Below are 15,864 nucleotides of genomic sequence, written 5' to 3'. Positions count from 1 at the left end.
TTGACTAGAGTAAACAATTCCACTTACAAAATCGTAATTATTCTTCTTGAGATGACCTATACGGTACTTTTTAGGCGATTTCATGTGTATTCATCGGTAGCAAAATGATGACGATTTGTGCGGGAATTGGGCCGTGCAGAGTCCTTTGGGATATAAGTATGCACCAGCGGAGGGAGCCTATTGTTGAGGTACATAAAGAGTATTACGGCAACGGTAGAATAAAAAAAGGCGATTGCAACATCGCATTAATTAACAAAACGAAGAGGATACTTAACACGTATAACTCGTGCTATACGGATACGTATATACATACGTTCGTGTAACTGGGATTCGTTGCGCTTGTCTGGGGGGCGCGCACCCAGCACGTATGCGGACTGCTTTGTCCGAAACCCCGGTGGCATCATGTGCACGCCCATTCTCATAGAGGCCTGCGCCTTTACCGCAGTTGTGATCACTGAAGTAGCAGTCTGGCACCCGAAAAAAGGAAACATTTATGCCACGAACCTCGGACATCCTTGCTGCAAAGCGCTGTCGTCTACCACTGCGTATACCATGCGTACTTTCGAAAGCGCCTGTTGGGGTGGCTATCAGTGGCGCCTCTATGGCCGATGCACTGCATGTATTGAACGCGTTTAACCATAGCACAACCGATTACTTTCGCAGCATTCCTTTTTGCTGTTTTGTTTACGCGAAGTGTAATCTTCGTGCAAGTAATAATGCCCCTCAATAGCCTGAGCCATCCTGTTAACAATACTTCTAACAACTGTCACTGTATTCCTTTGGGTTGTTCTCGAGCAATTAGTACGTTCGTGTGCGGGCGCACACACATATTGTGCAAGTTCTTTCTTCTTTAAATAATGGGGCAAGGGGGGCTACTACACAATCATTTAACACTTCAAAGATTTCTAGATCTTTCCTCTTTTTTTTTGTTCTCAGAGATATCAGAACCCCACAGAACAATATTTTATAGTTCTCGTTTGCCAACACTAAACGCGGCGACGACGCATTCGTCCCACTGAGTCGCACTGCAAAACCAGGCAACGCCATTCAGTAAAGACCGGCAAGCCCACCGAGGATGGCCATGACGATGTCGTCCTTGAGTATCTCGATGGTTCCGCGTGAGATGAAGTAGAGGCCCGTGATGACGTCGCCGCGGTGGACTAGCGTGTCACCCGGCGGCGCATGCGTGGTCTTGAAGCGCATGGAGAGGGCGCGCAGGCAGCCCGGGCTCGCCCCGCGGAACGCCGGGCAGTTGTTGAGCAGGTTCCGGTTCAGGTGGAGGCAGATGTCCGCCTGAAGGCACTCCGGAAATCCCTGCGAACGACCGGCGCTGGCATAAGGTTTTTGACGACTCGTTAACGTCGTCTGACGCTTGTCCCACGTGCTTGCACCATACGGTCAGCTCCGATATCGAGGACCGTGACACGAGTTCGAGCTTCCGACGCCGCACACGCACACGCTTTTTCGTCGTCGTATACAGCTTGGCGCGCTATGTATTCATCGTTTTTATTTTCTGTTTCATTTTCCTTTCTTTTCTTTTTTTTCCCTTTTCAGACACGTCTGACACTGTATGACGCTCGGTTGGCGCATGACGCTTTACTCTACCAGCACGCGGGAGCGCCAAACGACGTCAGTAGGAGGCAGCGTGGATACGCATGGCGAGGGCTGAAATGTTTCGCGGACGACAGGACGTGAGAACAACAATAAACGGACGGTCCTTTGTCAATAACCATAAGGCATATATGAGCGTGACGCGGACAGGAACGTCAGAATCATGTGAAACTATTTTCATGCAGAGTTACGTTTCCAGAGTAAAGCCGGAACTTGGCAAAAGTGGGGAAAGGGTAAGGTGGTGTGGCTGACCACATCAGTAGCCAGCCGTAAAATCCAAGTTTGTTCAGCGCTTTACCAGACACTTGTAATCTTCCGCAAACTAGGGATTCGTGTGCCCGTCGTGTCTAATGTGGGTATGTCATATTGGACCAATGATCTCGGGACACCATTCTTGTTGGTGTCTGAGCTTACATCTATCAGACTGAAAATACACCCTGGAGAATGTCGCACGAACGACAGTACTCGCCTTGAGCACCATGTTCATGTCGATGCCGTTTGTGTACGTCCAGGCGTGCTGGAAGTACTCCTCGAGGCGCTGCCTCAGCGGGTTCGGGATCTGGTGGAAGCGAATGAACTCCTTGACCCTGAGCAGCTGCGTGTGGTACCGGGCCGTGCCCGAGTACAGACGCTGGATGATGGCCGATACGTTGCCGAAGATGCTGGCGTACATGAGTGCTGCGAGACGACATCGGAACACACCGGAGGGGACACCGTGTTTGTGAAAACAGTACGTGCGAGGAGGATCTTTGAGCAGCCTAAATGATAAGAACGCACTTAAGGCCCTGCGTGTTAATCCGCAAGTTCACCCTCTGATCCCGTGATTATTATAATCAAAACTTAGCCCACAGAGTAGATATGTAAAGCAGTTTTCTGCCAATAAAACTGTCATACCTAAACGATGAATACAGGTGGAGCGCCGTACGATAAAATAATATGTAGATGAAGGTAGGCAACCTGTCTCTGAAAACAGAAGCAACAATCTGAGCACTTTTTAAATCGTGAGAACAATTTGGTGCATCGTGAGCGTCTAGCAACGCGTTAGCGCGTTTTACAAAGCACAGCTGATGCGATAGTTTACTAAATAACTACGAGCCCAGTTGCTGTTATTGAAGTTTCTTGTCACGAGGCTGCGGCGACACGCAAGCAGGCAGGCGAGAATGCACGAAGTTATAGATGCAAATTAGTACAACCGTTGCCGCCAGCTCATGCCCGTGAAAGTCAAGACACGATGGAAACCGTAACGACCGTGTTAACACACTGAACGTCGACAACGGGTCAACGCTTGGAAGTAAAGGGGGGGTAGGCCCGTGTATACTCACATCCGATGAGCATGACAAGGATGGAGAAGATCTTCTCCATGTTGGTGTTGGGCGACACATTTCCGAACCCCACCGAAGTGAGGCTCGAGAAGGTGAAGTAGAGTGCTGTGACGTACTTGGACTTGATGCTGGGGCCGCCCTGCGTCTCGTTGATGTAGAACTGGTGCGTGGCGTTGGCCAGGTGGTCGAGCCAGCCGATCTTGGGCTGTCGGTAGGGCCGCTCGGCATTGGCGATGGCGTACCAGATGCAGGCCAGCCAGTGGGCGATCAGCGCGAACGTGGCCATGAGCAGGAGCAGCACGGCGGCCCCGTACTCCGAGTACCGGTCGATCTTGCGCGCCACGCGAACCAGTCGCAGAAGGCGCGCCGTCTTGAGAAGACCGATCAGCGTGGTCGTCTGCGTGTTTTGGTGGCTCCCTTTCTTCACACCGCTCTTTCTCTCTCTCAGCAGAACACTGGCACGACCACCCTTAGCTACAGTAGCTACCTGCCTTTGTTTCAGGGTGACCTCTCTCTCTTTACTGCGAAGCGCGATCTCTCTCGCTTTTTTTTTCTATTCTTTTTTTCCAAAGCGAAGAACAAGAGAGTCATTGCTTCCTGTTAACCAAACTAATCATGAATTAGCTTTTTCGTGAAGAATGACAAGACTAATGCCTTCCGCCATTCCAGCCTCTGTTTTGCGAAGCGAGAAGAAAGACGCATAATAGACTCTTGACTTATAAAAAGTTCGGCTCTCCTCGAATAATGCCATGCTGCTTTGATCTTAAGATAAAGGCAGCCTCTGCGCCCTTGTCTTCCAGCGACTGCACGTAAACACGGAAGGATAAAGTCGTTATAGCTTCTCAACAAAACTTGAACTAAACAGCTTATCAGCTAGCTGGCGATAGGTTGTCTGTTCTTAGTTTCTTCTGGTCTTACAAATACGCCGAGTGCATATTTATACAGGGCAACCATGAATTCATCTTAGGGCTTTTTTTTTGTAGTTAACCATGGCATCAACATTTTTTTTTAACGCATAATGCTCACTTCACCGCTCGTACTCTACAATGCAGCCTTCGTTATATTTTCTTGCAACTGCATGAGTTTATGATGCGAGGACAGTATCGTCATATTGTCTTAATCATTCGTTACTTGACCTAATATACGAGCAATGAATCGACTGTAATACAACGCCCACTACGAGTATACTGCACCTCACCTCTTTGAATGATAGCGACAATAACTCTTCCAGAAAAGTAGGCGGCGTAACCTACATTGCCTGAGAAGGCGTCCTTCCCATCTCCAATTAACACTCTTTACCAACACAAGTACTACGTCACCTGAGCTGTTAGCCAAATCACTAACCAGTATTAAGCGCTTGCAAATCAGGCTGTCTGAGTAAAGGCAGGAGCTACTGGAAAGAAGCAGCGTCCTTAAGACCCGACCTTTTCGTCGACAATTCGCTTTTAAACAACCATAACTTCCATCGGCTGGCCTATCATCTCATGAACTGACAACTAAACGTTATCCTGGACAAAAGCCAAGCGCGCACCGTAATAATACTACTAGTATTACTCCTTACCTCATTAGCTTGAAACCTGAAGGTTGCCACGTCCCTTCTTCTCATACCTAGCACGTGATGATATTTCGGCAAGGTTCTGACTAGTGTTACGGAAGTCGCAGGGTGCTTTTGTTTCGAGGTTTTTCGCATCTTGTCATGCCGTCATGTCAGCACATGCTCCGAAGAGCATAAATTCGGAGAAATGTTGGTGTAAGACTTAAAATGAAAGGTGGCGGCCTGTGTTGCACGTATCGTAACCTTGACAGCCCGATTTTACACGATTTTACTAATATATCGCGATTTTTGGAGGAGCAGAGGAGCCATGGTTTGTGAAAAATCCTTGGATGAATACACCGTTGCTTTGTAGAAACATGTCCCTTTTATCATACACGAGAGGGATTGCACACATAAAACCAAAGTCAGTGGTGTTAGTTGTACATCTGTGAAACTAGCGAATCATTGATGTGAAGAAAAATAATAATAATTAATGGAAAACAGATAACCTGAAAGAAAAAGAAATGACATGCGCCTGGCCACATATAAAGCGCCTATTGCACTCGTGTATACTTGAATAGTGGTTGTTTTGTAACCTCTAGCGCTTACATATTTAATTATGACGTATTTTTTGGTTTACTCAGACACCTTTTTCATAAGTTTCCGCATGAGTGTATAGTGATTCAACATACGAGGCATGGTTCGAACTTAAGTTTCAACTTCGGGAACTATTCTGTCGCACCCAAAATAGGAGACCCCTTCACTACATCCGCAGTTTCCTCACGCCCTATACCAACCCCTGAGCCCGTTGAAACAATCTACGTGCACTTTCAGTTATGCAGATATGGAGCAGGAAGGTATCGTTTAAGGGTGATATATGTGCACTCCTGCTGCTAGCTGCAAGCGGGGGCATTTCTAATGGGAGCATGCCTCGTACAGTTTCTGGTTTTATGCTGAGTTTGGAGTGAAATATCGGCAGAGAAAACCACGGAACATTTGCAAGGAATAAAATAAAGCATAGCCTAACCGCAAACGAAGCGCATGCGACGAAGCATCAGACTTCAGAAGCTGTGTATTCTGTCGCACGTAATGACGCACTGCTAATGCCCTTCCACATTAGATGTTTATCCGGGGTGAATACGCACTATAGAGAGCGGGAAACAAGTCCGTCTATAAGATACACGAGTCAGCTCTGGCTGAAGGGAACTTATGCGGCAGCGCAAAGTGCACCTACAGCTGTTGCGCAAACGAAAAACAAAAAGTGATGACATAAGTGCATAAAGAACGGCATTGCTGCAAAAGAAGTCGTTGGCAATTTTGAAGTGCTGCGACAAGCTTATGTACAGCCTTTTCCAAAAGCCACAAAGCCACCTGTAGCGACTGCGATGCCAAGCCTTTGGTTCTTCACGTTACGCTCGTGGAACCATTGGTGTTAGAAAGCCCCGAAGAGTGAGGACGAGTGCTCGCCTCCCTCTCCTGAGCTTTCGAGCATAACGAATGCGAATGCAAGCCTGGCTAGAAGTCCCACAGTACGAGGTGCAGTCACGAGCGCAGTGGCTTGGTTCCTTTTGACGAAGGGTGTACGAGTACTTGTGTTCTTAGCATCGCCTAACGCAATAGCGTTTCTGTGTGCTAATGGCTTTGTGATACGAGGCAGCTAATGTGCGCTCCCATGCTTAGCTTCAGCTTTTTAGCGAGAAAAGTCAGATGCTTCAGACGGCGAGTGCCAATTCAAACGAGCCTCAGTCAAGTGAACACTGCGATGAAGAATCTGAGAGGCGGCAGCAGCTTAATTTCGCAACGGAAGCAAACAAGCAGATTGTGTAGCAAAGCAACAAACAAGGCTGAAAACTGCGACTGTTGCTCTGAGCACCTCCGGTGGACAGACAATAGTGAGCACGGCAACACCAACGGCCACATTCCAGCGATCCAGGCAACGAACGGTCTCTGCGGACATGCACGGCTGCAGACACGCAGGCACACAGAACAGGCAGTTCAGGCAGACGGGCTCATTTGCGAGGCGACCAAGCGACCACCCTGCTACGATCACGCATTCCCAATACCGGTAAATAGCCGTAGGTCCTTAGGCACAACTTACTTTTGTGGTCTGTGTGAGTGTTGTTGAGATCAAAGGGCTTGGGTACCGATTGTGACCTTTGTTTAAGAGTTAGCATATTTGCGACGATGTAATCTTTCAATGAATGGATCGTTGGTCCGGAGATGTGCGAGAAGAATGTGTTGATGCGGTCAACGTCTTGACCATCATCAGCCTATCTTTATGATCACAGCGGGAGGAAGGGTTGACCCAGTTATCTCTAATTATCCCTGCATTGCGCTAGCTGATTCCAAGTTGCGTCTGCAAATATACTAATTTCGTCACACCACCTTATTTTCTGCCATCTTCAACTGCACTGAGCTGGTATACAGTAATTAAGGGGATGCTATGGGGAGGTTGTGAAGCAGAGAACGAATGAGAGGTGGAAGGTCGTGTGTTGAGGGCGAGGGGGTATGAGTGGAGGAGGAACCCACTTCCAGCTGGGTACAGCAACACGTATATGACTTGTACAACCATCTGGGCAAACCCTAAAAAATGGGCCAGTGAGCGGCTCTGTTCTTCGCAGAACTACGCAACGACACAACAAGTGATACCTAATTATTGCCGTCAAGATTGTTCGCTTGCCACCAGCTGCCGCAACCTAGATGGCATGGGCCTTGGATACCCAGTTTGTGACGGTGGTTGCGTAACCGGCCCTTCACTAGACGCTCTATCGACGCGACGCGTAGTTGTTTCTCATTCCATTGTAGCTGTTTATGCGAACCGCGCTTTGTAAAATTACCAAATTCTGGCTGCTTTTTTCACTGCCTTAGGACGCTGTCCTCTCTGCAGTATACCGCAGAAAGCACCACGAGATTTTCAACTGCGTGGCGCGCCTAACAGGCTCTCTTATGTTCTTTGGCTACAACCGACAAGACCCGACACTTCCTTCAATCCCTTCCTTTTCCATCGTTCTCGTGCAAATTATTTCAGACGTCTACCATACCGTACATATCGACACTAATCGAGCACTTCTGACGCCACTGCGCTAGCAGCGCCGCCAAGGCAAGACAAAGGTGGCGACAACCGCCCACAACCGTCTCGCTCTACTTGCAAACAGCACCGACAGTAACGGCCGCTACCACAATTACCGCCGCGCAAAGTAGTTTGAGCGTGGGCGCGCTCCGCTAACAGGGGAGGGGCTACCGTGCTGCTCCAGCCTGTGGCCGCTGCCACGCCGATCGCCCACCGTGCGGGATGCACAGGCCGCCCCCGCACGGAGGGAAAGAGAAACACCGGAGTGAGTGCACGCAACAACACACAGGCAACCATCATCATCACCACCACCACCACCACAACAGGTTGTTAGCGCATCTGTGCACGCCTATTACGCCGTTATCTCTGCACTGCTGGAAGTACGACCCGTCGGCTGCCCTCACGATTGAACGACAAAAGGAGCTTCGGAAGGGGCGAAACCGAAGCTAGCGAAGAATATGTGCCCTGCGCACAAAAGAATTTAAGTCCTGCGCAAGCGCAGGGCTACCGAAAGTTTCTTTTCTGCCTCTGTTATATTTATCTTCTTTGTTAAGGCGCATTGGCCTTAGCTTACGAAAGGCGCCAGTGTTTGCTACTTCTAAAGTTCTTTCAAGATGTAGCATTCTTTGAGGCGCCTCACCTTAATATTAGAGTCAAGTATTTATGATAAGACTGCAGTCTGCAACCTTTACTCTCTACACTCATATGTGCGTGGTTCTGTGAAATTCGTCCATAAGTTACTCCACAATATTTACTCGCTTGAAGAAATAGTTCATCGAAAGCATCTGGACTAAATATACGCGTGTTCGAAGTTGCATATGTTATATTCATTTCAAGCTTCAAGAACCGGCGCTATACGATGCGTCAAGTCCACGCTGTCCACTTTTCTCTCCAACGCAGCGACAATGCGCGGGTCAATCGCCGGGCCTGCCTATATTACAGCACTCTTAGGCAGCTGGCTCGAGCGACGACCGTTAGCTGCAGACGCTACCCTGCCTGCCACGATGGGTGTCGCAAGCGCCGCCACGCGCGGAGTCATGTAACCTTCCTCGGAGAGCGTCGATAATGCTCGTCCACGGCTCTGAGGGCACCGCTCGAACGGCGCCGTCTTCCAGCAGTGTAGAGGAGTGTCGTGAGCAGGCATCGTTTCGCACACACGAACACGCACAGAGAAAGAAAGACAGTATAGAAGACAGGGGAGAGTGAGTACAATGCAACCACAACACCAAAGACATCCAGTCAGTCAAGTGACACTCGGCGCGAGCACATTCGTCTTGAGAAGAGCCTCGACGAGTGTTTCTGTCAAATTACCGCATATATCCACGTAATGGCCGCACATATGATACGTTTTATCAAACGTCAGACTCGCACGAATAAAAGCGGGAAGAAAACATTGCGAAGGTTAAGACACGGCATCCTTTCTCGTCTAAATATTCCTTGCTAAGACTGTACCAATGAATTGGCATTGCAACGTGCTTTAACGTGCTTGTTTCATACAGCGATGACGGTTCGAAACTTCTGACGAGGGCGTAATACGATAACTTTAGATGCACGTTAAAGAAACACAAATTGTGAAGGTTGTTCCTGAGCCTTCCGATGAGGCATCCCTAATAGTCCACGCCTTAGGCCCCGAAACCTTGTAAAATGATTGATGGAGCTAATATGCAGACGTAGTTTTGTACTTCCTTTCGTTCTGAGTAGAGACTACAGCCATTACACAACAGAACCTATAAGCAGAGGTTATACGGTCCCCATCTTTTTCTTTTTGGCCTAACTGACGTTTCGTGCCATCAATGAAACGTCCCAGACACACTTTCTTACTGCCGGCAGCCAGCTACAGTTACGCAAGGAGTTCTAACGAGCTAATGAATTGGGAAGTAATTGCCAAATGCACTAGATTGAAGACCGTAATTTACAATTCGTATCTATATTACGGTTATCGAAGAGCTGTCTTTCTTCTCTTCCGGGCTCAGTTTTGTACACCACAAAAAAAAATCAGCATGCTTCGCCTACCTTTCACCCATCCCAACCCTCCGGAGGTTCAATAAGTCAGCACAAATGGGGAGAAGCACACAAGGTCAGGCTGGTCCTTGCCCGCCTCTACCAACAAGCGTGCTATTTGTTCATGATCTTCATTGCGTGCAAATGCAGCAACTTAGTAAATTGGTTTAAATACGGCATTCACACAGGCAAATCAAACTTCCTTTTAAGTTTACTGTACCTTTACTGCAAGTGTAGTTTCCCTGTAGTTTCAGCAAATGCGTAGCTCTCTGCGTGCGAAGAGGCTTTCTGGATATGGGAACTCACTTTGCATATATCAACAAGGGTCGCAGCCAAAAAGTTGTTACAAAACCGTAGCTACGGCACAAACTTAACTTATGCCAATCGATTCGCCCGAAGTCTGGCGATATTAAGCTGCTCATTGACCAACACCTATAAAGCAGATCTGTAGATAAGATATGTGTTGGGTTGAGTCTTAGCCATATCTAAGCCAGCTCTATCGTTCCATGTGCCTATATGAGGCAATCTTCAATTTGATGCTCAATGAGTGACTAAGCGAAGCGATGCTACTACAAGTGTACGGGGCTCTTCTCAAGAAGTGCCGGTTTACACTACTCACACAAAGTAAAACAGCACACTCTCCACAGTACGCAGGCACTACAGAAGTCTAATTAAGTGAGCGTGTTAGAAACACTAAGTTTCAGCTTAGACAATGGACAAAACGAAGTTTGAGAGCCACTGGACATTCAGGGCACTGACAATAACATAGTACAGAATGTTTTGTTATGTTTATCGTTAGTGAGTTGGCGCAGCGGTTTTCTTTCTCGTTTTTTTTTTGTGCGTTTGTCAGATAAAGTACGGCTTTTACGATAGTCGAAAATGCATCATTGTTGTAGTCATTGAAAGTAATCCAGCCTTCAAGCCTAGCGCAGTTCCTGCATGCCGGTGGGCTCGATCTGAGACTTGAGAACGCCCGGCGTTGCACATTTACGTCCAAACCATAATTTGCAAGCCCCCTGCCTCAACGCACCTTCTGCCTTTTTTGGACAAACTTTTCCCTTTCCTGATCCTAAATAAACAGCCAGAACTTAACGCCTTAGCCTAACCTATCAGCCTTTACTCCATATTTTTCACACTTCAGAACAACTTCAGATCTTCGTTACTAGCTGCGTCGTACAAACGCCAGTTAAAGTGTGTCAGTGTTGCACACTGCTGAATTCTTCCATACAGGGCAGGACTTAGTCAAGCTTGACTTCTGCAGCTTTTTTCCAGTTGCTTCCTAGCTCTCCTCGAATAATGATTGATTGATTGATTGATTGATTGATTGATTGATTGATTGATTGATTGATTGATTGATTGATTGATTGATTTCCTATCTCTTCCTGACTTCGTTATATCTCGCACTCCATCCATTACATTTGTACCCATGCTCGTGCACTATAACACTTAAAGTTGACAAAATGTTCGCCCCACTGAGAACGACAGTAAATAGGCACGCAACTATCCTTGTCACTTCAGTTCTCGAAGGCTATAGAACTACTCGTCAAAGAAAAAATTTAGATGTGGCAGGTAGCACAGACCGTCATTTAGCTGTTAAGAAGGAGCACGCTGCCGCCTCTGATAATTCAAAACTGCAAACAGTGAAATAGAAAGGGATCGATTAGTGTAATCATGTTCAACTTCTTTCTTTCTTTTTCTTTCTGTCCAATGGCTCACGAAATCGACGCCATAACAGCACCAAGCAGGAGACATATCTACGTCGGCATGCCTAGTGACCTTGCCTCCATCGGGGCTTCTACTACTAGCCACGAACTCCGCAACGCCTCTGGCGATGTGGCGCCCCATCTACGTACTACGTTTATCGAAGCACAAGGACAGAAGCACAGACAGACACTAAAAGAACGACTCTTGCTGTAACAGTTCTTTCTTACCGGCAGCGTACAACGCAAAAAAACACAACACGCTAAACACACCACGAGGCAAACAGTCAGTCTGACAGACAAACACACTCGAAGCCGCTCGCTAAGGACATTCGCAAAGAGCCGTGCATCATGAAAGAAAGGTAAAGATACGCTCTGCCGCAACTCGGCATCATCTACAGACGCAGTTGAGTCAAGCAACATTAGTATGGTGTACACTAGCCGATGTTAAGGGCCTGTTAAGAAAAGCTGAACGCAAGTGCTTGGTTAAGAGGTATTAGTCGCACGAGCACGGAGTGAATTCGAAGAAAGTAACACGAGCCGAGGGGCACTTGCACACATAGCACTTATAGATATTTTAAGACGCCACGAGAAATGGTCCAAGCAAAATTTACGTATTGAGTTACTGCTGAGAGGCCAACTGCATTGCGCGCACTCTTCCTCTGTGCCTGATAAAGGCTTCGGGTATGTTGCGATCGTCAGATCTACCCTGTACGCAGTTCTTACAGAACTAGAGCAGAGTAACATTTTCATTGCACCGATCTCCCTATGCCACATTATTACCGCAGTACTTCGCGTTGCTTGTGTCGGCACACAGACCGATGCTAACGCTGGAAGTTTGTTAAACACCAATTTAACACCGTTTAGCAAATGTCCTGAAAATTTTTTCAGGTTGTCAATGCACTACCGATGTCAAATACTGTAATGCCTAACTGGCTATTTATAAAGTTGGTGTTCCCGACATTCAGTGGCACGGGTACTGGAAAAGTGGTCGTTGGAGGCTTTGAACTAAGCACTTCGAACAACCAGCCATCGTTTGTGCATGTGACGTTTGATTTGAAAAAGCAGGAGCGCAAAAAAAAAAAAAAGAGACACCGACGGAGACGAGACAAGAAGGACTAACGCTGAACTTCCAATAACATAATGTTAATGATAAGCGAGTATATACGGGCAGTCTGAGCCAGGGGTTATCATCTGCGCGTGCGTAAATATGCTAGCTTTCTGTCTGAAAGCGTGATGGAGGCTATGCTGACACATCCCTTCTGAAGTCTAGAAATCCGTTCGGATTCGGCGATTCTCCGTGTCACACGCGTTTCACTCTTCTTGATAAATTAAGTGTTATTATCACCCACGCGCGCAGATAACGCCTGGCTCGGGCAACACGTATATATTCGTGAATCCTTCACAGTAATGTTATTGGGCGTTTAGCGCTCGTCCTTGTTGTCTTGTCTCTGTGCGTGTCGTTTTTCTTTCTTTCCTTTCGTTTTTTTGCGCTGCCACCTTTTCAAATATTTACCAACATTCTCAATTCGCCACATCAGTTACGTTTGATCTATAGTTAGAGAATACAACTTCCTAAGCGTTATATGGTGGTAGCGAATAAACAAAACCCCTGTCATCTTTATGTGCATAAGTACTAGACCAGCATCTCCGTAATGCGCGTGGAACGTTTCAAGGGTAAAATATATTTTTCGGCCGTAAAATTATTGCCCTCCATGACGCTTTGATTCATGGCTGCGTAAGGATCCGCGAAGCTTGTGTGGGAAAAAAATAGCACATAAATTTCAATACGATGCAGCATCTGCACTAAACATGTCCATTTCGCTGCGACAGTGCCCACCATATGCTTGAAGTTATGCGATTTTTTGCATATTGGTGAAAATATGACTTCTCAAATAAATGTGAGAAGTTTACAAGGCATGGAGGCTCAGTTGGCTCACTTACCCTTCCAGGAAGTTAGGGAGACAATCTCGGTTTCGCCGCAATGCCTGACGCCAACTTCGGTGATATATAGTCGCATTAGACAAACGTTTCTTTTGTCTTTTTTTTTTCGAAATAGGGAATACGTTAAAGAGGCTTCACAACTTTTTTGGAACAGACGATACATTCAAAAGTGTCACTGTTCTTGAAACAGATGACATAATGGGCTTGAGAAACACTGTATTGTTCTAACTTCTATGGCACCTTGGTTTCAAACCGCCTCGAGCGTATAACGTGCTTCAGTGATGACGCGGGAGATACAGCAGCAAGGGGCGACTTACCTCATCAGTCTCGGAGCCGAAAAGGAGTAGATCGAAGGGGATGGCTGCAACGACGTCAATGATGAACCAGCCTCGCAGATAGTGGACGGCGATTTTGCCAGGATGCGAGACCACCTCGTCGTTCGAGTTGACGTAGGTGGTCCGGAAGTTGATCAAGATGTCGATCATGAAGAAGATGTCCACTGCGACAGAGCGCGAAGGGAACAAGACACCGTACAAGGGGCGGCAACCACGCGTGACGTAATTCGCACGATGAGGTATCCGCTTTCCTCCTTAATCGCGCGGAAACGGTTTCGGCCATAATTAGAGAACGGCGTCTGTTCAGTGCAACGTACATGCACCTATTCCGTTTAACACCACGCCGCGAATACAAAGTAAAGAGAGAGAAGTGGTTCTTTATGAAGAACAGAAGGGTTAGCACTGTCTTGCGCAGAACTTGAAGGAGCACTACTCAGCGCCAAATACGTGACAAACGTGATCTACGTAGTTGTCGATGAATGCGCGCGCACGGTCTCGCTGCCTGGTAGATGCGTGAATTTAGCGCCTAACGCATATTTCCGTTAAAGCACTTTAGGACGCAATGTTTCAGTTATTGTTCAGTGTAGCTCAGTAAAGGCGACCCTATACTTCTGGTGTGTGAGTCATCAGAGTAGTACTATTCTGAGAACAACAGAATACTGAGCAAGCTGGTACGCTTCCACGGTGTGGAAACATAAGCACGAAAAACGTGGGCACAAGCAGAACGCGCAGGACTGCACGTACATCGATTTACAACTGAATGGCCGCAGAGTGGCGGAACCGAAGGAATACAAGAAACCGACATGCGCATGCTCGAGGGAAGGCAGCGCCATCCCGTCAATCATGGATACTTGTGTGCAGTCACGAAAGATGAGATTTAGGCATGCAAATTCTTTTTTGTGCAATACAGTCGAGGGCTTAATTAATGCGAAAGCCCTACCTGGCTCATTGGGCGTTTTGCCGATGTCCGGCGGTGGTGGCACATTTAATGGTGGGAACGCTAAAATGTGTGTATAGCATGTATGATATCGATATGGAGTATAGGAAAAGGTCATATTGCATGGAAATGGTTATGTAAACATATCCAGGTGTAATAAACTAAGAGATTTGAAAAGAAAATTCGGGATGCGTTCGCCCGTAGGCGGATTACAGCCCAGGCCACCACGAGGAAGTTTTTGCAGTAACAACCAGAAGCGTTACCTCTACTCCACACCAGCAGTAGTTATCGGCGAGACGAAGGTTATAGTTCGCGCGGCGCGCCTAGCAGTTCGTGACGTCATGGGAGTGGGCTCGCCACTTGTATATAAAAGGGACGCGCACGTTGGCTCGTCTCCATTGCGTGTTGCAGAATGGATCCAGGAGCATCTACTCCAGCGGCGCCTGCGAAGCCACGTAGTAGGTCGCGATAGTACGCCTCGGAAGAAGAAAAAAAAATCAAAGCCCCTTTCTTAAAAAAAGATGATTGAATGCGAAGCTTTCCCCGAATGCAAGCTGAATCAGTCTAAAGTCAACGACAGCGCAGCGAACTCAAGAAATACTGAGCGACCCGATGCTATGCATATGTGATTTGATTGCTTGTTTAGAATTGCATTTTCCAGATTCTAAGACGAGCCCGTATTCACGCACACTTGCTGGCTCCGATAAGCAGGGCAGCTCATTTCATCGTGACGAGGGGGGGGGGGGGGGGGGGGAGGATGCAAGGGATGCGGTATCAGCTTGGCTGCAATATGACTAAGAATCTAAGTAGGCGCACCCTTACACTCCCTAAATCGGCTTCATAGTGGAGCTAGAGAAGTGTTCTACGTTTCGTTGCCGCTATGAACCTTGCGTGCGAGCGCGCTAGCGTCCAGGCTAAGCGGTTGTGTGTAAATTGCTAGCACACGCCTCTGAGAGCGGAGCGGACTGTAATCGCGCAGCTAAAATGCCCACGGTCTAACCTTACGATACACTGTCGCGATTTCAAGCGTACTCCTAACTTCGCAGAGAGTAAAGAGGTAGAGTTCTGTACAGATATAGGACTGAAGTAGTGCACTCTATGGTCTAGACGTGGCAGATTATTGATAGCGGTAGCATGTGCGCGCCAGCCTTCGACTGTCTTGCGTAAAGCTGAATCGTCATGCCTAAACCATTATCTTTCGCGATTGCCTACTCGTGTCCACGATTGGCGGATGGGCGCGCTGCCTTCCCTCGAGCATGCGCAAATAGGTTTTGTATCGGCCTTGTCTTGCTTTGTTTTCGCCACTAAGCGACCTTTTAGTTTTTAGTTGGCGCTTGTGTTGGGGCTTCTCGTTGTTTTGTGTCCAAGTTTTGCAAATCCGTCTTTCTGTACGGAGGAACTAGTCTAAGC

General features: G+C 47.5%; 1 protein-coding gene across 8 annotated transcripts in view; it reads right to left on the bottom strand.

Annotated features, from left to right (window-relative positions):
• Window positions 1–15,864, bottom strand: part of sei (seizure) — a 325,563-nt gene that overhangs the window by 42,540 nt on the left and 267,159 nt on the right. For all 8 annotated transcript variants that reach the window (XM_070531711.1, XM_070531710.1, XM_070531712.1 and 5 more), the window contains 4 exons: window positions 13,500–13,681; window positions 2,934–3,330; window positions 2,081–2,289; window positions 1,071–1,314 (listed from right to left, as the gene is read on the bottom strand). In XM_070531711.1, the coding sequence (XP_070387812.1) occupies window positions 1,071–1,314; window positions 2,081–2,289; window positions 2,934–3,330; window positions 13,500–13,681 (1,032 nt within the window). The remainder of the gene's footprint in view (window positions 1–1,070; window positions 1,315–2,080; window positions 2,290–2,933; window positions 3,331–13,499; window positions 13,682–15,864) is intronic.

The sequence above is a fragment of the Dermacentor albipictus genome, chromosome 1, assembly GCF_038994185.2.
Source record: "Dermacentor albipictus isolate Rhodes 1998 colony chromosome 1, USDA_Dalb.pri_finalv2, whole genome shotgun sequence".
NCBI classification, from domain to species: Eukaryota; Metazoa; Arthropoda; class Arachnida; order Ixodida; family Ixodidae; genus Dermacentor; species Dermacentor albipictus.
Note: the sequence above shows the minus strand (reverse complement) of the source record. Positions and strands in the feature narration are given on the sequence as shown.